General features: G+C 33.5%; 1 protein-coding gene across 1 annotated transcript in view; it reads right to left on the minus strand.

Moving 5' to 3' along the window:
• The window catches only part of CSMD3 (CUB and Sushi multiple domains 3), a 577112-nt gene that overhangs the window by 44602 nt on the left and 505917 nt on the right, over positions 1–26593 (minus strand). Inside the window, exons 51-57 of the mRNA XM_030971761.1 lie at positions 24791–24976; positions 23274–23468; positions 21418–21591; positions 10044–10217; positions 8476–8649; positions 4924–5109; positions 1806–1979 (exon numbers count right to left, since the gene is read on the minus strand). Of these exons, the coding sequence (XP_030827621.1) occupies positions 1806–1979; positions 4924–5109; positions 8476–8649; positions 10044–10217; positions 21418–21591; positions 23274–23468; positions 24791–24976 (1263 nt within the window). The remainder of the gene's footprint in view (positions 1–1805; positions 1980–4923; positions 5110–8475; positions 8650–10043; positions 10218–21417; positions 21592–23273; positions 23469–24790; positions 24977–26593) is intronic.

Below are 26593 nucleotides of genomic sequence, written 5' to 3' on the forward strand. Positions count from 1 at the left end.
AACACTTTAATGGAATATTTTAACCAAGAAGCTCTATTTTAATATTTCATATTATTTTCAACTAAGTCTGTGCCTTAGGATGTAAAATTTTGTATCCTGAAACTGCAGCTGATAATCAGTTTATAACTGATTACACTGAAGAGATAAGGGCAGGAGAGGAAAAAAACAAACTAAAAAGGTTTAGAATATGTGAGACCTCCACCTGGGCTACTGTATCCATTTCTGAGGTTTCCAATATAACAGACACAAAGAACTCTTAGAGGAGGTCCAGAGGAATTCAATAAATATGATCTGAGGGCTGGGACACCTCTGCTCTGCAACAAGGCTGAGAGAATTTGGGCTGTTCAACCTGAAGAAAGGAAGGCTTTCAGAAGACCCCATTGTGGCCTTTCAATACATAAAATATAGAAGAAAGATGTACTGTGGCTTTTTATCAAGGTCTGTGGTGACAGGAGAAGAGAGTACAATTTTAAACTGAAAGACACTAAGTTTAGTTTGGGCATAAAGCAGACATTTCTTACGATGTGAGTCACTGGAACTGGCTGCCCAGAGAACTTGTGGATGCAACACCCCTGGGAGTGTTCAAGGTCAGGTTGAACAGGACTTTGAGTAACCTGATTTAGTTGAACACATCTCTTCTCATTGCAGTAAGGGAGGATTAGAAGATCTTTGGAGGTCCCTTCTGTCACAAACCATTCTACGATGGCTAGGAAAGACGTCCTTACCTATAACCAGAGCTTGGACTAGATGATTTGTAAAGGTCCTTCTGACTTCCAGTATTCTATGATGATATTATTTACTAATACTGTAAATAATCTTGGATTTCGAATGTGAAACTAGTAGAGCACATCTATTATTTTTCACTTCTATTTTTGGCATGGATCTAATCTTAAAAAAAAAGTCAATTATTTACTTATTATTTTCTGCCATTAAACACGTCTAAGTTCTCTGAATTACATTGGTTCAAATAAGATTCAAAACTCCTCTGATTTCTTCAATTAAATTATGAAACATATGCAGGACAAGAACGAACTTCCACCAGTATTTACTGAGAATTAAAACTGATAACATGGTTAACCTTCATCACAGTATTTGTTTACGTAGTCTGCAATAACAAAAGGGATTTAATCAAATCCCAAATTAGCGTGTGACTTGGATTTCTGTTTTTCACTTAATCACTGCTCTTAAAGTGAATCAAAATGAAGTTTTGAAATACAATATTCCTAAGCAAAAAGTTCTTCAGAAAACATATCTTGACTTCAGTGAGGGCTAAACTATTACAAGGATTAGATAGTGTTCCCTCAAAAACTGAGCACCCTGCCTTGAAATTATGTGGAGCCTACCTGGCCTTATTATACAGATGGATGTATTACACAATCAAGTTATATCTGAGGTGTCATCAAGCCAGTAGACATTTGCAAGTTGAAAGAAAAAAATATAAGAAAATTAACCCATCATCTTGAAGAGACAATGCTGCAAGATTTCACTGCAGAAATTAATGCTCTTGCCAGAAATCACATAATATTTTGAAAAAGATATTTTCAAAGCAAACTGGTTTCGTTAACAGTCAATTGAATGTGAAATTTCTTGTTCATATTAAGTGCCACCAAGAAAGTCTACTTCTTGTGGATTATTTCCTAGCTAATACTTTATGCTTACTTTGTTTTTACTTTTTCTTTTTTACTTCTACTGAGTTGGTAATTCAGCTTTATGCGTGATTTTTCAGATTTTTAAACGGCCTTCTGAAAAAATCAAAATATATTTAAAATCACTTCAGGATACAGTCATTAATGCACAAATATTACCTGAGCAGTGAGGAAGAGATCCACTCCAGTGTCCGTTTAACTGACATGTGCGAGACGCCTGCCCCAACAGCGACCGTCTCCCCGTGCAGGTGTAATGAACAGTAGAGCCAAAGGTGTATTTATCTCCAGACAGGACCGCGTTCGGAGGAACTCCAGGATGTCCACAGTCAATCACTACAATGCATAATTATTGGAGATAAAAGAAGGTTATTATCACTGATCCTACAATTTTTACTTTTCATTTTTACAACTGCACGCATAAACTTTGTGAAGGGGTTAACATTTCTAGGGTTTGTGGGAAGGGGGAAGATCATGGGATTAGAATGCAAAATATGCTTCAGACCAAAAGCTATGAAAGAAATGTTTGGAGGTGTCAAAAAAAGATATTTTAGATACATATATAGATGTTCAAAACCACTCATTCACTAAGTTGATCTTTATGTCATGAACACATGCACACACCTTATACTCTTCAGAGAAAAATTACAGGAACACAGTATTTGCCAGAGTCACTGCTGTGGCAGAGAATATGCAGAACTTAGTCCCTCTTTTAATAATTCAGGGCAAGGAGTTAATTTAAAAGCAAGCTAAATAAATCAAGTTTGGGAAATGCACAAAAATTATAAACCAAAATTTCATAAATCAATTCACTATGTACACAAAATGAATCTAGGCCTGATGTTTGATTTCTTATCTTACATCTGTCCATGGTATGTAGATTATCTTTGCCAGAGATATTTGTATTTATGTACCATGAAGCCCACAAATTAGAGCTGCAAATATCAGTGAAGTAGAATCAGCTGCTAAATCATACAACTGTAATTTTTATGAAAATTTCATCGCATTAAATACTATTTTCAGCAGGACTTTTTATTAAAGAAAAATCCAGATCAGAAGATTGATCAGGGTCAAGGATGTGTTCAATTCCATGGCATTTCAGATGCATGCAACAGTACCATGATTGTACAATACAGAATAAGATCAAATTCATATATGGCAATTTTTCTTTCTTAAATTATTATTATGGTATTAGAGCTTTAATTTATGTATATACTGATTTGCATTTAATGACATGTTCTCCCAAATGTCCAACCTTTCTGGTCCACCAAGGTGCAGAATCTTCCTGACAGGATCACAAAGGATTTAGGAATATGCTAAACTATTGACCAACTTTGATTCCCACCTAGTGTTGCTGACCCCTGTGACTGTTCTGCTTTGAAGACTTTGAGTAAAACAGCCAGAATAGTCAACTTCACATAACAAACCCTTGTTGTCAGCGTGTTATTTTTTAATCAATTGCTTCTAACTAAAATTTACTATCAGTTATGGATAATTTCTGAGAATGAAAACTTAGAACGTCATCAAGAAAAAGGCATGTTGGTCATGCAGGCTTCAACAAAATTAGACCTTTATCCTCTGAAGAACATTCAGTTTTTCAGAATATTTTGTTATCTGTAGTATTCTTGATTGATTCTTTTGCCCTATTCAGATGTCATAAAGGACATAGTTAATTTCATACTGGTACCTTACAGTTTCCAACTTTGGGCTTTCCTGTACATACTTTTCTATTTACATTTATATCTAGAAGTCATGGATCCCTAATAATTGACTTTAAAATTATAGCACCCTTAATATTACCCTTGATATGATTATGCATTCTACAAAATTTAATTTGATATTAATGTTTTCAGGCTGGGATTTCATATGAGAAGTTGATTGAGTTTCTTTTTTTTTCAAATACTAACTAATTTTCTTCTTTTCTATTTACCACTCTCATTAAAACAAAACCAAAAACAAAAAAAACAACTCTATATCTAATCTAAACAAACTCTTTTTATTTTAAACCATTACTCCTTGTGCTATCAACACACACAATTGTAAAGAGTATCATTCCAGCAATAATTTGCAAAACACTCCAGAAGCTCTTAAAAACTTTTGGTATGCTTATGATTACAAAATACCATGAATACCACTTAGGTAGAATTCATTGACCCCTCTATGAAAATGACACAAATAAAGCAGAAAATGCCCTTTCAAAAGTATATATATCCCTTTTATTCCCAAAGCTCTTTTAAAAGAAAAATAAAGGCTGCCTTATTAAATTACTTGTGACAATTCAGATAAAAAATGACTAAGAGATTAAAATACAAATGTAGAAGGAAGAAATCTTTGCAACTTTACCTTTAAATTAATTTCTCTTTCGAGATACTATTAAGGAATATTTCTCTTTTTGAAATGGTAATGTTGCCTTTAAATTTAATTTGTGACCAGCAGACACTTTGTTTTAGGTTTAACTGTGACTTGCAATCAAGCTACTTATCCCATCAAAGAAAGAGACAAGTTCCATAACTGAAATTTTTATCGCTAATAAGAAAAAAAGTTATTTTCTTATTTTTTGAGAGGTGATAGTAGAACTAGTGAAGCCTCCTGAGAACAAATAGCTACAGTATTGCAAATATCAGTCCATGATTCCTGAATACGTAACCTTTGGACTGTTTTCCTTTAATCTCTAGAAAAGAAGCTTTTCTCAGTGAAAGATGTTGATCCTAAACGAAACCCTTTTCACAGACTAGTAGAGAACCAGGTAAATCAATGTCTCATCCAATTAAAAGTCTAAGAAACATCTCTGGCTGTATCTGCATCACAGTTAGAAAGTTGTTCATGGCAAACCAGAATAAAAATAACCTACTTGTGTTGATGCACTTGCCTTAGTGAATAGGTTATGTATGAGTATGATGTTCAGGTACAAATATTAGTGTGGTAAACTGAGGACACTGTCCAGAGGACGTCTTAGGTGTTCTACAGTGCTGTTACTGGTGAAGTCAATGGACAGGTTTTGACCTTGCATCTCTGCTATCAGGGATTATTATGCTGGAGCATCCAGAGATGTTTGTATGGCTATTGCATTTCATAAGTATTCTATGTTATTTGCTACATACAAGAACAACATAACTGCTATTTCAGCAGCTACTGAGACCCTCCATCAGAACCACACACACACAAATGTATATAAATATGATTATTATAATTGTTGTCATGAGACTGATGAAAATGTTGTGTAAAATAATACCTCATCTAGTTCACATTCTTTGTAAAAGCAAACTCATTATCTACTTACTAATGCATTCAGGTAGAGGTTTGTCCCAGTGGCCATTTGGTTGGCATATTAAAACTGAAGAGCCAAACAAAAAATACCCAGGATTGCAGTCATAAAATACCACTGTGCCATACGTGAAATTTCCATGTTCAATTTTACTTTCTCTTATAGAATTTGCAGGAATTCCAGGATCCGAACAATTGACCACTAAAAAGAAAAAGAGCACAGACTTGAGAGCCATAATAATACAGTCTCCTAAAATGGTCTCCTATTCTTTGTATAAGAAGTGTATAAGCTGGTTTTATATACCCTAACTTTTTATATAATGGTAGTGAATTAGGAAGAAGAACAGAAACGACAAGACGCTAAAGCCAGAAGAAGTTAAACCCAGAGCAAATATAAAGAAATGCTTCTTTATAGTGTGATAATACTGTAAAATTATTTGCCACTAAAAGTTACTGAACATACCAATAAAATGAATTTACATTCCTGTCTTGACACACACTGTTGTCCACAAATATAAACATATTTTGGGGCTAGATGTGATTTTGGTCTAACATACACAGAAATGCAAACATACTTATGTTCCTATACCATTTTGATACTGGATCACCTTTAAGACAGATGCTTTGAGCTAAAGGGCACAAGGTCAGTTAGGTAAGACTGTGGTGAATCTGACAGAATAAGAACATATACCAACAAGTGGATAGGATATTTTAAAAATAGAGGTCAGCTTTCATGGTTAAGAATACTGATGAATTTTTTGAGTTCTTAGCACTTCAAAAGATATATTTTTGAAAATTTCTGAATATAGATTTTTCCCTCTCTTTTTTGTGTCTTACAGCTACCTGTGAGTTCAGTATAGTACTTATTTTGGGGGTCATGAAGATTAATTTAACAGTTTTTATATGGTTTCCTCTGGTCAAGGAAACACATTATCACTTATTCAAAGTGAATAATTTTTTTTCTAGAAAACCAAAGTTCCCATAAAAATTGCTATCCCTATATCCTTACAATCAATTGCATGTTTATATATGTGCAAATCTATATATCTGCATGTGTATTCAGGTGGAATTTCCTATGCATCAGTTCCTATCCATTGCGTCTCATCTTTTTACTTGGCACCACCAAGAGGAGCAGGGCTGCATCCTCTTGACACCCTCCCTTCAGTTACTGACAGTGATGAAGACCCCTCTCAGTCACCTTTTCTCAAGATTGAACAGGCCCAGCTCCCTCAGCTTGTCCTTGTAAGAGAGATGCTCCAGTCCCTAATAATCTTTGTAGCGCTCAGCAGGACACACTCCAGGTTCTCCAGATATTCCTCACTAGGGCTCAGTAGCGGGGTGGGATCACCTCCCTCAGCTGCTGGTAATGCTCTTCCTAGTGCACATCAGGACAACACTAGCCTTCATGGCCACAAGGGCACTGCTGGGCTTGTAGACAGTTTGTTGTCCACCAGGACCCCCAAGTCCTTCTCTGCAGAGCTGCTTTCCACCCCCAGCCTGCATTGGTGCATGGGGTTACTGGGGTTACTCTTCCTTCCCCAGGTACAGGACCCTGCATTCACGTTTGTTGGATTTCAGAGATAAATATGCATGGATGTCTGTATATGAAAGTATTAAAATATGCTGAAAAGCTCTGTAATCTGCAAGGAAAAATGGTATTGCTAGATGCAATTCAAGATCCTTTTTCCTACCTAAATCACTTAATGTAGTAATTTTATGGCTCATGTCCTCTCTAGCTCCTATTCTAAATTATTTTGCCTGCTTGTGCGCTTCTTCTAGCAGATCTCAAATATTGATACTAAAAGCCTAGAAAACATACCTTTTCCAAGGACAGAAGTAGATTTCTGTTTGTATTTTACTTCTTTAATAGTAAAGGACAGAACAATTTGTTAGCTACATTGATGGTCGATATTGAATATTTTTCTTTTCCTGGAGGAAAGCCTGAGCTACATTTCTGTCCTTTTCTTTTTACCTCCCTGCAAGGATCATTGAAGTCCAGCTCCTGACCCTGCACAAGACAGCCCTAAGAATCACACCATGGGCCTGAGAATGTTGTCTATGTTCATGTTACTAAGCATGTATTTAAAGTAAAGAAAAGAATTTATTCATTATTCAGGAGTAGTGAGCACTTGAAACAAAATACAAGGAACTTCGACCATTTCAATAGTTTTACACAATTATTATGGTTGGCTAAGAAGCTAGACATTTAATAAAGTTGTTAATAGTATAACAGCAAGTGCACTGAATTTACATGACAAATTTATGGGACAAAAGGAAAGACTTCACAACAGTGTGCAGCCTTTCTATAATATTGCACTTTTGGTAGTTTACAAATATGCAAGGAAACACTATATTATTATTTAACTTCTTAGCAAATAAAATAAAATCATATTAGAATGGATTTCACTGCACATTGTTGACATGATTAATGATGTCCAACACAAGATGAGTACTTATTGTTTTTAAAATCTCTCCTAAAACCAATATACAATTTCAGAACTGTGTAAAGTTTCAAAGAGCAACCTGATCAACTTATTGCACACCAATAAGCTGTCAGCACTTTGGCACATTACTCTGCAATATGAGAATACCAAGGTGACTGATAGCAACTGGATTGAAAATGAGATTAAGTAGGTACCCTAAGCACACAGTACATATTTAGTACTGTAAATTTAGAAAATAATGTCTTCTCATCAATAAAGAGTTCCTTGGAAATTTAAGTTCTGTAAACTATTTGGCAGTATCTCTTAGGGGAAAGTAATCAAATAAAAGTGGAGAACACCTATTGAAAAGAAAATACGGTCAATAAAACTTCTATAAAAATACATTATTTAGTTTATGCACATATAAAAATACAGAGAAGCTGCAGAGAAGTTGCTGAAGAACAATCATTAGAATTTCTGCATATGTACATGCAAGTTACAGGAAAAAGTACATTTTTCTAAAAAACCCAATTATTTAAAAACACATAGAAATTTTAAAAATATAGGGATGACAAAACCTTCTTAAAACTGTTTATGAAAAATTAAATAGGACTAATATAATACTGTTATTTTTCTAAGTGAAAGAATTATTTTTCTAAGTGAAAGAATATCTAGAAGCGTTAAGAACACAAATGGACAAGGTTAATAAATTAGAATAGCAATTGTCAAAGTCAAGATGCTCTGTGAAGTACCAATGGAAATGTAAAAGGAAGAAAAGTAGCTTTTCTTATGTGTCTCCTAGAACTATATTGGCTAAAAATGGAGATAAAAATATTTCAGGATTTAAGCTCTTAATTATCTCTCCATAATTTTGCTTCAGTAATTTGTAGAGACAACTTTTTAAAAAGCAATACAGTCTACAGACACATAAGAAAGTTTCTCTGCAACTGTTATCCTGGCAACCCAACTGTAAAAAATCATAGCATCACAAAAAGTCTTTACTAATAAGATTATTATGTTAGTTAATCAGTCTCTCTGTTGGTGAGAAAGGAATCACTTTATCTTGTGTTCCTTTACCCTCTGTTTATTTTCCAGCCCTAATTTTACAACATCTAGTTGTAAACCTGTAAATGCTGCTTTCTTACCTTTGCATATTGGAGGTGAGTGGCTCCACTGCCTGTTAGCTTGGCACTGAGCTTTGGTTGGTCCTTGCATAACATACCCAGTATTACATGAAAATGTCACAACATCATTGAAGTTGAAACCATTTCCACTTGTTCTTCCATAAATAGGACTACCAGGGTGACCACAGCTGACAGCTAGCATAGCACCAGTCAAAAAAAAAAAAAAACAAACAAAAACAGAACAAGTTGTTATCACTTTTCATTATTTATTATACAATAGATAATAATTATATAATAGTATTTTTAAGTTTGGATATTATAAGATACTTTGCATTTTCCATGATGAATTCATTTTCAGGAACTTAATTAAATTTTTAAATAAACTGAACAGAATTTGACAAGCAGTAATGAAAGCAAATGAAGAAAACTCTTTGAAGAAGCAGGAGAAAAGCAAGCACTAGATTTTCATTATGCATAGTCGGGAATTGAAAGAAAATATTTCACTACCTTAGTTCCTCAAGTATTATTTCTTACAAATTTGTCTTATTATCAACTCAATATTTTATCTTTGTGGCCTAAATACTTAGTGAGGCTATAAATTTATGACTATTTTTTGAAAAAAAACCCCGGAACTATTGGCACAGTGAATTTTTTTTAATGTTTATAAAAAAATCTATCTAAAAAAGGTAAAGTTTATTTTCTATGCCTACAAAAACCAGATGAAAGTAAAGTAAGGAAAATTGGACACAAATTAATATTCACAAAATTATCAAAATCACTTCGGAAATATTTTCTTCTATTTTGTAACAAACTGTTGGTAAAAAAATGGTTAATTGGTAATTAAAAATAAATATTAAAACGTCACAGAATAAATGAATTAACATTGCGTGCTATGACTTGGCATTAAGAGAATTTCTGCTTCAAAGATAGAGCCACAGGATATTTAGAGGCAGATTAATACAGTTTCAATACACTAATATTACCTGTAAAATACTGGTAATCTACTTTAAAGTGCTTAGAGAAATCTAAAATTTTCCTAAATTAAAAAAATCATTTTATGTTATTACTTAAAGGTCTTTCATGTGATGGCTTGGCACACTTATCATGCAAAAGAAACCTCATTAACAAAGCACAATATTCACTCAAAGGAACACCAAAACAACAAATCAAAGTAACACCACCTCTGTGAGGAAGAAGAAGAAGAAAAAAAATTTTGGTAAAGAAAACATTTTAATCTGCAGTGTTGACAGTTTACTTCAACAGTATTTACTTATCTAACTGAAGCAGTGAAAGTAAATACACATTAAATATTTCCAAAAGCCACTGCAGGTCATAAAGCCATTTTCAAATTTGAGTAGTGACATTCATAAATCCTATCACTTTCTGAAGAATTTTCATATCTGAAACAGCAGGTATTCAGTCACCAAAAAGATGCAGTGGACATTTTAGGTGACAACACTTAACTTCGCCTGATAGATGAATCACAGATTTTATGTGTCCCCATACTTTTGAGGACCATTCAATCCTCATCTTGTTTGACACAGATATTCCTGTAACATCAATCAGTATGTGCTGCCATGCTTACTTACGCACACAGGATGGAAGTTGGCCAGACCAGTTGTGATCCTGTTGGCAGATTCTTACAGAAGAGCCAATCAACCGAAAACCAGGACTGCACTGGTAAACAACTGTGTCTCTATAGCCATAATTTTCTCCTATCACTTGTCCATTGACTATAAGGTCTGGGATACCACAGTGACCAGCTAGATTTATTTATAGTAAAGAGAAAAAAAAAAAAAGGAAAAAAAATCAGTAAATATGTCATAGAAACTTTAAATAAACCTCCTTAACTAAAACAAAGAAATGCTGCATATCTTTTAAGGTTTTTTATTGACCTAATTCAAAGCTTTATTTTTATTAGCTTGGTGAAGCTGCAGTCATGCATATGTATGGGTATGATTATACACATATAAAACTTACAAAAAGATTATGTAGAAAAGAGATTAAATGTCATATATATAATCGAATTTCCTTTAAAAATATGAATAATTCCTTTTTATTGTAACATGTAAAAATATGTATTATTTACCTTAGTTTTATTTTGATTATGATTAAATGAATAAGGTAGCATTAAAACATCATGCATTTAACTAAATAGAAAAATTCCACATAAAAAAATACAGATATTATAGATATAACTCCATGTGGACATTATATGTAAATATATCCTTTGTACAATAAAAAAAGAAAGAATTAACTTGAACAATTTATTGCTGAAATTTGACTCTCTGTAATGTTTTCCATTCTTTCTCTCCTTCCCAGTGGAATCCCAAAGAGATTAACACCCTTTGGTTGAAGGCAGTCAGCACAACAGCCGCCAAATCTTACAGCAGCCAAATGGCAACCAAAAATCTGTCTATGCCTAGGCCTAATCTTTTACTCTGTATTATCAAAATATGAGAAATATTGTATTTTCACTATGAAAGTCATAAAGAGACATTTAGCCTACAGAGAGACTGGGAAAAAAAAAACAACTGTGTATTGCTATTTTTCATAATGAATTCTGGAAAATAGGCACTGTGATTCAGCAAAAAATCTGGTAAGGGGAAAGTCTTTTAAGAGTGGACCAAACCACCAGCCACCCAAACTCCTCTGCTCTCCTTTTGTCTTCTAATTTTCCTCAAATAGCCCCCACAAACTAATCTCCAAAGCATGGAATTGCTAATAAGAAAAGACATATAGAACCAATATGGTTTGGACTGTTTTTTCCTTTGAAATTTTAAATGCTTCTAATACCCTGATGTATTTTCTGCATTTTGCCTCATTCGAGGCTAGAAATTAAAAAAAAAATCTTGCATTTTCTTACAGCTTGAGTTTTGTATTTTATTTCACTGTATGAAACATGATAAAACAATCAGAATTTACCAATTCAGTATTAGTAGTATATGAACCTCCATATATATTAGATTGATGACTCCAATTTGACTTCTGTGAACTTATCAGGAGTCCAAGCCTGGTACTGTTCGAAGCTATATTAACCCTTTTTTGTTCCCTCCCTGTTTCCCTCATTCTTATGAAAATCAAGTATATATGAAATTTATGTTTTCTAGGATAAGACGGCATAACATGTTTAAAAAAAATTTGTCAGAGTATTTCTTGATTTTCCAAGAAATTCATAATCCATTCAGCATGTAGTAGACTTTTTTGAACATGCTCCAAAGGAACTAATTTCCCTATCCTCTCATATTTCTGACTATAAACAGGACTAACCAGATGAGGAATAAAAACTGAGTTGTAAAAGATTAGTTTCTATCAAAATCCAACCAGACAGTCTGCAGTGATTCAGATCATGCTCAAGTAAATATTTTTCTAGTTGCATTTAATTAAAATATATGGCTTGGTTCCTAATTAAGAATTTAGTGTTGCTTTATGGCAGAGTGGAAGCAGAATACTACACCAGAAAGGTTAATCTCTATTTCCTGTGCAGAGAGAATAAAACTGAATAATTCAACATGTAAGGCAACTGAGATCACAGTGCAGTTTCTGCAATTTTACAAAACTTTACAAAACCCATACAACTTCAACAGGTGAAAATTCATTACAAATCATCTATATGTCTTGCAGTAATATCCCAGTCTCACTCCAGAAAATTTAAAGTAATTTAAAAATCCCATCCTCTTAGTCTAATTCCTTTAATTGCCATAAACCTCTCAGACCCTAGTTTTGACTTCTTTGACTTTTGAGTTTCTTTTTTTCTCTACTTAGTTCTTTTCCTTTGACTTTCTTTAATATCTGCTATATACAAGGAGAGAGGTGGTGGATGTTGCTTACCTGAAATTCAGCAAAGTATTCAACACAATTTCCCACATTCTTTTCCTGCACAAAAGGGCAAGATACAGATTGGGTGGGTGGTCTTCAGGATGGGTAGGGAATGGGTTAACAGGCTGCACTAAAAGGGTGATGATCAATGGTTTGCACTCAGGCTGGAAATCTATCACAACAGGATTCCCTAACGATCAGTAATGGGCCCCATGACATTGAATATCTTCATAAATTATCTGGATGATGGGATTGAAAGCAGCCTCACCAAGTTTGCTGATGACACCAGACTGAGATGAGGTGAGGCAGACATGTGAGAAGGAAGATCTTACAGAAAGATCTGGGCAGGCTGGCGGAGCAAGCGAGAAAGAACTGTCTGAGGTTTGCAAAAACACCTGCAAGATTCTGCCCCTGGGATGACAGAACCAAAGAGCCCAGAACAGGCCATGATCTGTGTGCTGGCTGGGGAGCAGTGTCACTGAAAGACACCTGAGGGTCTTGGTGGACAAGAAGCTGACTGTGAGTCAGCAGTGTGTGGCTGCAAGCGTGAAAGCAAAATGGATCCCGGGCTGCATCTGCAGAACATTACTAGCAGTGGTAGAGATGTGATCATCCCACTCTATCCAGTGCTTGCCAGGCTGCATATGAAAGATGCAGAAAGATTCAGACAGACTGCAAAGGCAGGTCATGAAAATAATCGAAGGCTGAAAAACCTCTCCTATGAGGAAAGGATGAAGGCATTAACTCCTGGAGAAGGCTCAGGCAGAGCGGGGCTCATCACAGCATTCCAGTACTTAGAGAGTGGCTACGAAAATATCGGAGGCTCTCTCTTCACATGGAGTCACGTGGAGAGGAGGAAGAGCAATGGGTGCAAGCTGCACTGGGAAAGGTTTCATCATGACATAAAAAGAATTCTTTTGGCTGTAAGAACAAGCATTCCCCAGAACAACCTATTCAGAGATGTGATGGGAGTCTACATCACCGGATGTTTTCAAAATGAGACTAAACAGGATGCTAGGTAATCCCATCCCAGCTCCCTTTGCCATGAAATATTGGATCAGATGATTTTTCAAATTCCCTTCCAACTTGGGCTGTTCTATGAGTCTGTTACTTCAAATCCCTCTGTCTTGATTATTTCCTCCCACTCTGTGTCACAGTTATATCTTTGGAGTGCTAACTATATTGCATGACCAATTGTGAACTTCCCACTACTAGTAATGAAACATGATTTTAAAACAGTAGAGACTACTTCCCTCCCTATTTAAGATTTCTTAACTGAGAAATAAAACTGAATTAATTAAGAATGTTATAACGCTGTATTACAAAACTGTAGTTCTGTCATAACAGAATTCTAAATCAATCAGTGAAAATGTTAAGTAAGTAAATATCATTCAAAAACAGGATATACCAGACTTGTGACACATTTTTTATCTCAAATCTAAAAAAGGTATTAAAACAAACAAACAAAAAAACAAAAATGTGGGGATTTGCAGGATTTTTTGCAGTTTTTACTCTGTTTTCCAGAAGCTTAGTGTGACTGAGGGATATACAAAAAAAAAAAAAATTAAAACCAAACCAAACAAACAAAAAGAGGGAAAAAAATCCCAAAAGCAAAACAATCCAACACCCCAAAGTTATGGGTTCAGCATTATTTGTTTTATTAAAAAAAAAATACCTTACAACTGTCATGTACATGCATGTGGTAAGCAGTTCACTATGTTTGCTATGAAAATTCTAAATAACGGTCTGCATAGTTCCTGTCAAGAGAATATTGGAGAACTTTACTAGAATTTCCTCTGATTCATGCAGATAAGTAAATTCCATAAGATCCAAGAAAGTTAGAGAATAATTAATATTTTCCTGAACTTTTATTCTTTGCTTTATTTTCCCACTCTATTTTACACAGCCATAGAAATGTTCTCTGCCAGAGAAAATTAAGACCTCAACTTATAGTAGTTGCTATCATTACTTCTCCAATATTGAGAAAAAAACCCCCAAAAAAATATAGAAGAAGAAAAAACAAAACACCTCTCAAACCATCAAAAAACCTCTATCACTATGAACACCTGTATTTGGAAGAGCAATTATTACTTAACTTCAATTCTATTCTGGGGTTTTTTGCATTTCTTCTAAAAGTAAGGTGTTTATTTATTTTTCTCATGAATTTTAGTAGAATTCTTACCTTTAACAGTTTTTATTAAGCTAATCTATGAAAATAATTCCAAGATGTTCATTATAGATTAAAGATATGCTCATATTTATTGCTATATATTCTGATATTTTTTAATACCAATTTTGATGGTAATTGTTTCTCAGGACTTTCATTTAAACTCCTATTATAAGGGCTTTGTGACAAATAAGTAAATTCTAATGCCCTGGTAGTAAATAGCTGGCTTCCCACTAAGTTAGGATTCTAGACTACATTAGGCTAAGCTATTCTAGACTGTTTTCTTGGCATCTTTGTCCATTGTCAATATCTCTATTTTTCTGCTGTACCATAAGACTAGTTGTAGTTCCATTTTTTGTATGACATAGATGTAAAAGATTTTTGTAGCATTTCTATGAATCCAGATGAGACCCGTGGGTCTTAATATAACCTGTAACTTGTAATACTGAATCAAAATATACCACTTTTGCAAAGACAAGTGAAAATTACAAAAAAAGTATTAAAAGAGACTAAATGTGAAGGTTTTACTGAGTAGCAGATTTGAGAGAAGAAATAAGAAATATACTGTTCTTAATTTCCAGTCTAGCAAAACTTGATAAGAATAATTGCATGAAATATTATTAAAAAACAAAATTAGTCAAAGATTAGGAATGAAGGATATTAATAACCTGTGACCACCAAATAAATTACCTAATTTGACATGAAGTCCTGCTCTAGCAATGAAGAATGAGCATAATAACTCAGTGTCAGAACCTTTGAAACCATAGCTGTAAATGAGATTTCTTTTCTGCAGGTTGTTCTATGAGAACAGGAATAAATGAATACAGAATCTTTACATTAAATGGCAAAAAATATGCCTGTACTTACTTTAGTTGTCAGTAGTGTCAAAAATGAGCACAGTAGTGAAACAAATCTACATACCAATGTATTATTGAAAACAGATATTTATGTTATTTATTATTCAACAGAGTTAATTAACCTGTCAAGATAACCTCAGCTGAAAAGGGAAGAATTATTTCCTGCTTTTTTCTTCTTCTTCTTCTTTACAGGGCTTCCATTTAATAAAAAGATATAAGAAGGCACAGCTCTGAACAAAACAGGGCTTGGGGCATTTGTCTTGCTATTATTCAGAAGAGTCTCATTTTGACAGCTGTTCAAGCTGTACTAAAACTGTTCAGGATGAATGGTAAAGTTATTTTAAATCTTTTTTTAATCCATGGCCCACAGAGGGAAGTTCTCTGCTGAATTCCCTGAAACCGCTGAATAATTCTTTAAAGATGAAACATCATATACCTAATCTGAAAGTCTAGTTATTATTATACAGTGGAACTGAAGAACAAAGAAAAGCATATGGCTAACTCCAGATATATTAATTCAGTAACACTGGAGATGCAGAATCCCCCTTAACTGAAATACTGAGAGTTTAAAAAAGAGATTTAAAAACAGTGAAGACGAAGAAGGTAGTGGCTTATATAGTTTTCTAGAAGTTTCAAGTATGAAAATAGTGGCAGAGAGGTTACACTTCAGAGGTTACATAGGCATGGAAACCTTTCAGTGGTTGAAAGCTGATTGAGAAAATATATAAAATACTACTGATAAATTAATGCACTGAAGATTCTTTGCTGTTAGCTTACATGGTTGCTTTGCCCCAGATGGTATGTCTGCTATTTTTTGACTCCATGGACAGCATTGTTCTTAGAGTTGATGGATAACTGTTTTTTCCTTTACGAGTAACAGGCTGACAACAATGGCTCATTAGCATTTTAAAGCAGCATTTTTGTATGAAAAAAGAGTAGAGTAAAACTGGGATAAATATTCCCCAGCTAACACATCAAAGGTTGTGTTCACATTAGAATTTTGGTTCAAATCTTCCTTCTCTTAAATGTGCTGAGTGATTTTACCATGAACAAATTAGCTTCCTTTCAGAGGAAGCACACTGAGAAGCTCAACTAGGTGCACAAAACATGTTTCATCACCTTTTGGACAAAAAGTAGTCAAAATTAATGACAGATCTTTTTGACAACTTAAAACCATATAAGAAATGATGGCATTTCGCCCAGAGGACTAGAGCAGATATAGTCCAAGGAAAATTCTCTGAATCATATGTAATGCAAATGCAGATAATTCTAAATAAATTACTTGTTTCATGATTTTCTCAGTTTGATGGATTATTTTTTAATTCAGACAAAGACACAGTATGTGAAGTGTAGCCTTTCTCTTAAGAGATGAATGGTATTCTTAATATTATTGTTTGGGAAGTGCAGATGTTGACATTTAATGTACACACTAACCTAAAAAGCTATTTTCTTCTATCCATCTGCCTTTACTGAAAGCTCCTCTAATATTAGCCATGTTTGGGAACCACACTACCTTATGTCTTATTAATCAAATAAACTTCATTCTTCATTTTTGCATTTAATTCACAGGGGTACTTTATAAAGGTGCTCTCCAAATGAACTGAATTAACATCATTTGGTCATATCACAATTAATAGCAAAATATGAAGTCTTACAGACCTTTAAAAATTTAATAATATTTTATCATTTATCTTTATTTGAGATTTAATACTAATATGCAGAACTGAACAAAACTACTGTTCCAGAAGTTGCTGAGTCTATCCCGTATGAAATAATGGCACTGACTTTTGGTAAATAAAGGAGAGAATATCAATATATCTGTTTTATCAGGATGTTTAGATGTCATGAGGTATTGAAAAAGAAGAAGGAATTAAGAAATAAATGTTAGGTGTTGTACAGCTGAGATTAAGAGGATAGGGTCACGACTTCAAGAAATGTGAAAACCTGGAGGTAGCTCACCAATCAACAAAAAGAGAAATGTACATAAGATATCTTTCCTCTGAGTTTAAGTATTGGTTGAAAATCATATTTTTGCTGCCTTTTCATGTAGTTTTCATTGATGAGATGTCTAAACAACTTTTTAAATTACTATCAGTCATGTAACTAGCACAAGTGAGAGAAGCTCAGTTAAATAACCCCCAAAGAGAAGTATGGAATTTTGTACATTACATTTACAATGAGTAAGGTCCTAGCAAAAAATCAGAATTCTTTCTAAGAATTTAAGAAAACTGCTCCATTAGAAGGGCAGTAAGAAGAACTGTATCTAACCGAAAGACTTTTCAAAGCATGCTATACTTTACTTTGTTAGTTTTACTTTAAGTGTTTTTGACTTAGCTGTCTAAAATGTTAACCAAAATAAGACATAAAACATTTAAAAAGGCAAAAAATATGTAAAAAAGAAAAAAGAAAAAATAGTCCTGATCATGATGTGTAAAAGTTATGTTCTGAAAAAAGGGGAGAAAAATAGTGCTAGAGAAGTCTTGGGAAATGTTTTTCACCATTCATATTCTAGTTAACTTCAAAGTTTATCTGAAAGTACTATAGAGTTATTAAAGTATGTCCACTTTACGTCCACTCTAGGAAATGCCCAGTTTACTAAATATCTGATTACATATTAAAATAAATACACTAAAAAAATTAAAGTATGATAATATATGTTTTTATGATCAATGTTATTCCTGGCATTAAATTAAAGCAAACAAAATTAATGCAATGGATAAAGGAAATAATGCAAAATATAAAATTGTAAATATGTCATCAGTAAATACTGTAAATATACAAAGTTTTCATATAAACAGACAAAAGAATAATCAATTTCTTGTTTAATATTTAAGTATTTTTCCAAGAGGAAAGTGTTCAACAAAATCACAGATTTGTCAGTCTCTCTTTATAACTAAGATATTGAGTAAAAATCTATTCCATGTTTCTGAATGTTTCTCAGGATTTATTACATAGACAGTTTCAGTGTTACCAGTACAGAAAAAGATCAAGCATAATAAATAGTAAGTGACTGTTTGTAACCTAGGAGACACAGCTGTCATTATTTTAGTCTTTGCTTGTTTTTTATTCTAAAAGACTAATGTGATTTTTTTCACAATAAAATGTCATGAAACATTTAATTTTTTAACTTTGACAACAGAAGTACTTCAGAAGCTCTATTCTGTTTTGTTTCATTTGTTTTTTTTCAATTTGAACATTGTTTCTTTTCATCAGCTGTGGAAAATAAGGACCAAGAAGCCAATTTCCTACTATTATAATAAAGTGATTACTCATGAAGTACTACTTTGTCACTTAGGTATTATTTAAAGAAAAAAAGTGGGATTGAGAAAGGAAGGCAGTTGTGTTAAGTGTTCTGGCTTTTGCCATAGATTCATTATCCATAAATTATCCATCTTTTAGTAAAAGAAGTCAGAATGAGAAAAGAAAGACAAAAAAGCTGTGAAACTTATCCTTATATTCTCACACTATTATGGCTGTCATCAAAACCATGCAGTAATGTTCACAATGTCATGGAATAACATAACTGGGATTTTAGTCAATATTTTTGGTGATTTAAAGCTTACCTCAGTTCTAATTCTCATCTATATCTGATTAGGTTCACCACAAACTAAAGTTCTACTGCAGATACTTAGATTCTTGTTTGTTCTACCTTTCATATACTTTTAAAATTACACATCCCTGGAATTAAAATCAGGCTATCTAATACAACAATTAAGTGTAATTGTTTCAGTAGCACTTTTGAAAAAAAGAAGCGCATTTTTAAACAAAATACTTGAAAAGGGTATTATTTTTTCCAGTAGGATTTCATGTATGTCATTTAAGTGTATTCCTAAGGGCATGTTCAAAACTTAAAACAGAAATACATTGGTAATCATTTCAGTCCAAGAACAACTACATTTTTCAGAAAGTAAAAGTGGAAAAAATGTTTACAACTGAAAGCATGAAAACATCAGAAGTAGATAGTGAACATTACTGATAAGTTCCACAAAAATTAATTTCTTAAAATACCCACTTTGTAGGTCTTCCTGCTGTATTTGAACTCTTTTCTCCCACATTCTAATAGTTCTTTAATTTCCTCCACTTCCTATACTTTCTGACAACAACCTTTAAAATATTTCTTATTTCTGGTCTGTCATTAGCTGATCTCATCCGTCTTAAGTCTCAAATTTCTTATGGAAGAAACAAGAATTGAACTGAGCTATTCTGAGTCTGCAGGGCACTCATTCCTGTACAGTGATGTAACACAGTAGGCAGCGTTGTTGCAAGAGAAATTACGCAGCCATGACTCTCTCCCTTTTGTAAATTTGCTCTGTCACTAACTTTTATGGGGGTTTTTTTGTTTGTTTGTTGGGGTTTTTTTAAGCAAGGTATACATTTTTTTTTGTGCTGTATATGATGTATATTCTATTTTTTTTGAGTAATACTTGTGTTCATGCTGTCTTCAACAATTTGCCATAATAAATCTTTAAAGATATGCACTATAAGATGTACTGTAGTGCTATTAGCCTGATACAATAGGTTTGGTTTAGATTACTGGTTTTGTCCTCTAGTTATATAATTGTTTTCTTAACTTTTTATTGTTACTGGACATTATAGTGTAGGAACTGAATAATAATGAATCTCTTCCAAGAAGTAGGGGTCCTCTTTTAAGTTACAAGTAAAGATTATGTAATCTGTAACTATTATTAAATTATATTACAATTTTATTTCTACAGGCAAATGCAGGAGAAATTCAGTACATTCTGTGCTGATCTTCATTTGGAATGAAGTTATTTTGGCAAAATTCTTAAATGCAAGTATTTTTCCAAGGTGCTATTCACAAATAGCATCTAATTTATCTGGTTTTATGTTATTATTTTTCTGAAGAAATTTTTTTACATTTCTCCTAACTTTAACAGCTGTAACTTCTGCAGAAAAATCAGTAAAATAAAAACAAACAAACAGGCAAACAAGAAAAAAAGCAGAACATTTTGATTAAACACATAGTATGGTGCTTCAAAAATTTAGATTTAGAATATCTTGCAATTGCTGACAATTTAGAAGATGAAGAATATCAAGAGTTTCCATTGTTAAAGTGAAACATAAACAAAGCCTCTTTCCCTCTCTGTTGTATATCAGGGAACATTCCAGCTGCAGACTTGTAGCTTGATAAGCAACCCTTCTGCTCATTCATTGGTCATTCACTTATGTGAACATTAGAAAATAATGCTGTTTTACAGAAGAAAAATTATTTGACATTAAAAGTAGTTTAAAAAGGGGAATAGAAACCTGTACAAAGATATATTGCAACAAACCTCTATATTTAATGTATATTCTAGTTCAGTTTTCTGAGAGTATCAGTTTATGGATAGTCTGTTATATATTCATGCCTCTACAAATGAGATACAACATGATTATTTGCATATTTCATTCTAATTCAGAATGCTAACATACTTTTGATTTCAGCTGAAATTAAAATTTTGGTTAAATATAGAGTTAAGACCTATGATTTAAACATTTAAAACATAATACGATAACCCATCTCAAGGTACACATGACAATGAATCAGAAAGAAGCCCTGAAATTGTTTCATGTGTTCATTTTATTCATAAATAATTCAGACAAATATGTCTGAGTATATGAAATAAAAGATGCCTAACCTTGTACAAGTAAAGGGTCTCAATTCTGTAAAAAGCATCAGGATAGTGGCTTTCTCTCAGAAATAAGGCTGCACTGGTCCTGCCAAACTTTCCACAATTTTTTTCTTCTTTCTGTGTCTTTTCAAGAATACAGTTTAATTCTATGACACAATCACTTAGTTCAGATCTACTATGCAGATATTTTAGTGAGGATATGTATTAGAGTTGAAATATATGGAATCTATCTGTCTTGCTGCTTATGTATAGTTCTACTTTAAATACATATACAAAAATACAGTAACACAGATTTTGAAAGATAATGAAATTTTTGAAAACATAAACATAGTTCTAATGTGATAAGGAAAACAATGCTGCCCAGCCACACACATGCAGAGCTCTCTTCAATGTGTCTGCTAATAGAAAAGGACAAGCAGGTCACTTTGCTTACTTTTGTCTCCTAGAGAGAAAGAAAATGGACAAGTCATGACAGGAGTATCCATACCTAAACATCTGGTCTCAATTCCTCTCCAGAGTCCAGATGACAGACATTCCCTCACTGCAGAGCCAACTAGCATGTATCCTGAGTCACAAGTAAATATAGCTGTAGATCCATATGTGATTTGAGTTCCAATCTTATTCCCATTTGGAGGTGTAGGAAGTTCTCCACAGGAAATAACTTCATGGCAAAACAAAAACAAAACCAAAGTGTACTGCTGAGAATCACAAACACCCAAACAATAATTCCTATTAACCAACAATACTTATCAACCAGTCAATCAAATAAATAAATTTCACACCTTGAAGCATTTTGGAGAAAACTGTGGAAATCATGGATTAAAAACTTGAAAACAAAAACTATTCCTTCCCCAGAAATTATGATTAAAAGAGGGGGAACAACGATTGAAATAATGTCTGTAAAGTTAAGAAAGGCACTCAGAACACTATTGAATGCTGTTTGATTACCTTGGCTTAATCAAGTACATTTTCCATACTGGAACATCACAATTGCTATCAGATTTAGCTATGCTTCTTTGGGAAGGGGCCATTTTGGTCTTCTAGATCATAATGAAATGTCTTCCCTAGCATTCACACATTACAGTTTTATAGAGTGAATGATATTGATGGAATTTATTGCTATTTTTTTACAATTGAAACATCTTTTCAATCAAAATAATATTTTTCTCTGTCAATTTTCTTTTATTAATTAACAAATCTAATATATTAGTAGTAAATAGGAGGTTGAAATTAGGTAGCACACTTTATGCCTAGAAGAAAGTAAGTCATAATATTTCAAACAAAGCTTCTCAAAACATAGCTAAAAGTTGTTTGCCTTTCAAAGTAAAAAGAAATACAAATACAAATTTAGTATGTAGAGTACATATACAGAGATAGAGATACAGACAAATACACGTATTTTTAACACTAGTAGAGACGAAATATTGCAATTAACTTTTTAAAATTCTCTAAATTCTATATTCAATTTCCAGTTCTAAAGAACTCAAAATCAAGGTTAATTTCCAGTATAATTAATCTGTGTTTGAAAATGCATTTTTAAACCTTTTTTTCATATATATTGTCAATAAATTACAAATATATTTTGAGCCACAGTTATCTGGCTTATTTACAGGCTTTTTTAGATATCTCTGTATTTATATAAAAACATGCAGATACACACATTTTTGATGCAGGAACCAAAAGCACAGTTGTATCCCACTCTGTCAGAGGATATGTCACACCATGTTCCATAAAGAGAAAGAGTTTTGCAGCTTCAAAGCGTAACCAAAACCCCACAGTTTTCAAAAAGAGATGTCTAAATGTAAATCTATAAAGAAATTTGCTTTTCACAGCAGTAGGGGAGGGAAACACAATGATAGCTACATCTTTGGTTGGTTTAAATATCTGAATATTAATTACTTATTTTTTAAAAATTATCTATTGCAGTTTACCAGCAAACCAGCTAATGGTAGGAATGATGTGGATATGTGCAAATGCACACTATGTGGTAACTACCATAAAGGAGAGATTATTTTATTTATCAAGTGTGCAGACAGGATACAAAGGTTTTGCATTTTTTAAGACTTTACAGCATTCCTGACTTAAAATAAACATATAGGAAAATATGTTCTTTGTACCTTTATAAATTTAGGGACCTTTAAACTCCAGAAGTGTGCCTACAGATATGTTATTGTCACCAAATCTAATGTATTATACTTGTAAATAACAACCTTTAGGATACCCTAGAATTCCAGCCAAGAAACACTTTTTCTGATTTACAGTTTTTAATACTAAATTAGTTCATTTCTAGTTCATCCAATAAAATATTTTTTCCTGAAATCTGAAGATAAAAGAGGTACTCACTTTGGCAGTAAGGCCTCTCATTTCTCCAACTCCAGGTGCCATTAGCAAGGCACTCAATAGACGCCGGTCCCAAACCATAATACCCAGGATCACAGCTGAAAACTACTTTTGTTTTATACTCATAGTGTGAACCATTCACTATTCTCCATCTTCCATGTTCCAGGGTAAAAGAATTGATGCTCGGACATGTAACAACTTCCAAAATAACAAAAAGACATAGTTTGGTGGCTTAGCACAGGCAGATTGGGAAAATCTGTACCATTATTAATAAAAAAATATATTTTAAACACAGTGACATAATCTTTGAAAACTAAAGCTGTACTTGAAATCGGCTGTGGTTAGAGGGCATGAGTTGCCTCATTTAATTAATAATTACGCAGAAAGAGAAGGGATTGTGTATGCAGAGTGATGCAGTTGATGTAGATAGGAGCTATACCATGGTTGAATTCACTGTAGATGGACCTTCCATGACATTTTACATAAGGCACCAGAATCTTTATTAAAATTTTAATTACATTTAAATGGAGAAATTATTTTTCTACCCAGGTAAACTTCATGAGATATGAAAGACTTCTTTGAGAGGCTGTACATTGGTACATTGGTGACAGAAAAAAATAATATCCAAATATAGATTGATTTTTTAACAGCTATATATTTTTGTCTCATTTCTTAATTCTAATTCTTCCTTCAGAAATGGAACAATAACATTCTACAACACTAATAGAATAAAAAGTAGTGTAAGAAGCATAACAATTTTTCCCACTTTGTTTTTCTCTATTTTCAGTGGTTCTTTAGAAAGAGAAAAATTCATAACAGAATGAAATTTTGAAGAACAAGGAGAAAAAAAAGGAGAAAGGGGAAATCCTTAAAAAATACTCCAGTCTTAATTTGCTTTCATTTCCAAAATTCATTTGGTGAGATAATCCAAAAACCTAATGTGCATGAGACCCTGACATCCCTGTATCACTCTTGCAATCACCTGGGTTTTCATATCCCATTTCCCATTTGTAATTGCTGATATCCACATGATTTTGGGAGTTAAATGCATTTTCCCTGCAGTGATGTTGGCCCAAATTTAGATGGTGTAGGACTATAATGATGGGATGAATATAAATAATAAGCAGCAGTCTCAAACAATTATCACAGGTTTTGCAATTCTGGATAGTAAAAAGGGTGTGCTAACGGTACATGAATTATGCAGCTATAACTGAAGAGATGACTTTTGTAGAAAACCTCTGAAACCATTAACTTTGATTTAACTGTAAATTAATTATTAGCTTGATTGTGTTCTATAAGCTCTAGCATGTTTATTCTGCTTATGCTGTGAAGTTTCAGCATGTCTTAGTTACATATCCTTCATATGTGTATTTCATAATAATTGAACACCAGCAAATAATTCATAGATTAAAACAACCTGAAGATGAGCGTTTAAGTCATATGAAGATTTGTGCCATGGATAAATAAAAAAATGTACAGACAGGTTTTTACTCACCAGAGATTTCTTACACGTTACTCACCTACACAGCGAGGTGTTTTATTGTGATTGCTCCAGGTACCATCGGGCTGGCAGACTGCAGTAGTAAGCTCTTTGGCTGATAGCCTGTATCCATCATTGCAAAAATAAGTAACACGGGTGCCAACCAAGTAATCTGTCGTTAATATCCCACCATTTAGTGGAGCTTTAGGAATTCCACAAGATATTGCTGAGTAGAGACAAAGTATTTTATGTCCTCAATATAAGTTTCCATTGACCTCGGAGAGCTTATGCATTGTAAAATCACTAATCTTAAATTAATGAAAATTAATTTTTACCTCATTAATGTGAGTTTTAAGCATGGAAATAAATTTTCTTAAAATTTTAGGGAATTGAATCCAATGAAGCTTTTGAATTTTGATGGAGAAAGTAAAAAAATTAGAATAATGGTTCATAACTCTGCAGCTAAGAATTCAAAATGCAGATGATAATAAAGAAAAGGGAATAGAAAATATCTGGAAAAAAATATGACCAGCATGGTTGCATCAGTAAGGCACCAGTCTGGGAAACACACTTGCTGTGTTTCTATGTCATATGATTTATGTTCAGATTTCTTCCATCGGTTGTACTTTGTGACCTCTGGCAAATCACTAAAATTACCTTTCAACATTCTATTTTTTCCACCTGGAAAGCAGAAAGAAAATACCCTTTTGAAAATATTCAATCATAGAATCATAAAATGGCCTAGGGTGAAAGGGGCCTTAAAGATCTAGTTCCAATCCCTCTGCAACAGGCAGGAACATCATTTACTACATCAGATGGCTCAAAGTCCAGTCCAGTCTGGACTTGAACTCTTCCAGGCATGAGGCATCTACAGGTCCTCTGGGCAAACAGTAAGGAATTCTCTCCTGATGTGTAATTTGAATTGATCCCCTTTTATTTTAAAGCCATTCCCCTTATCCTATCACTGCCTACCCTTGAAAAAAGCCCTCTCCATGTTTCCTGTAGGCTTCTTTTAGCCCTCGTCTTTGTAATCTGTGACTTGTGAAGCAAGACTGAAGCACTTGTCAGTGAAGACTTTCAAAACCTCTGCTGAGTACCTCACCTGTCTCCTTGTCCCAGGTAACCAAGTGTCCTGTATCCTTCTGGACAGGGCTCACGATTTGCCTAGTCTTCATTTTATCACCAATATATCTTTAGAAGCTCTTTTTGTTGACAACTGTGGACAGATTTATTTTATCAAGGCTCTAGCTTTCCTAACCTGATCCACAGCTGCTTAGACAACTTTCTGTATTCCTCCCAGGATGGCTGCCTTCATTTCCACCCTCTCCAGGCTTCGTTTTTATATTTTGTTTTGTCCAGGAGCTCTTTGCTCATCCAGGCAGGTGTACTGAAGTTTCTACCTGGTTTTCTCTTTGACAACATCTTTGAGGATGCAACATTTCTGAGCTTGGAAGAAGTGATCCTTTGACTATTAACCAGTTATCTTTGTCTATAAAGCCTTAAATCTAAGGCTTTATTCCATGGTACTCTACAAAGGAAATCCCCGAAGTGGTCAAATTCTGCTCTTCTGAAATCAAGGCTAGCTAGCATTCACCCTGCTCTCTGCTCTAAAGGTTTTGTACCCTAGAATTTCACAGTCATTGCACCCTTCAGCTTTATATTCCTCATCAGCCCCTGCTTGTTGCTGAGAAAAAGATCCAGCATAGCACTTCTCCTTGCTGGCTCCTCTATTTCTTAGAGAAGAAAGTTGAAAACTGCAAATAAAAGTATAAGCTACTATTTTATTTCTTTTCTTTAACAAAAATAATGTACCAAGAGAAGACCTGGTTCTAAATAATTCTCT

The sequence above is a fragment of the Camarhynchus parvulus genome, chromosome 2 (assembly GCF_901933205.1).
Source record: "Camarhynchus parvulus chromosome 2, STF_HiC, whole genome shotgun sequence".
In the NCBI taxonomy this organism is placed as follows: domain Eukaryota; kingdom Metazoa; phylum Chordata; class Aves; order Passeriformes; family Thraupidae; genus Camarhynchus; species Camarhynchus parvulus.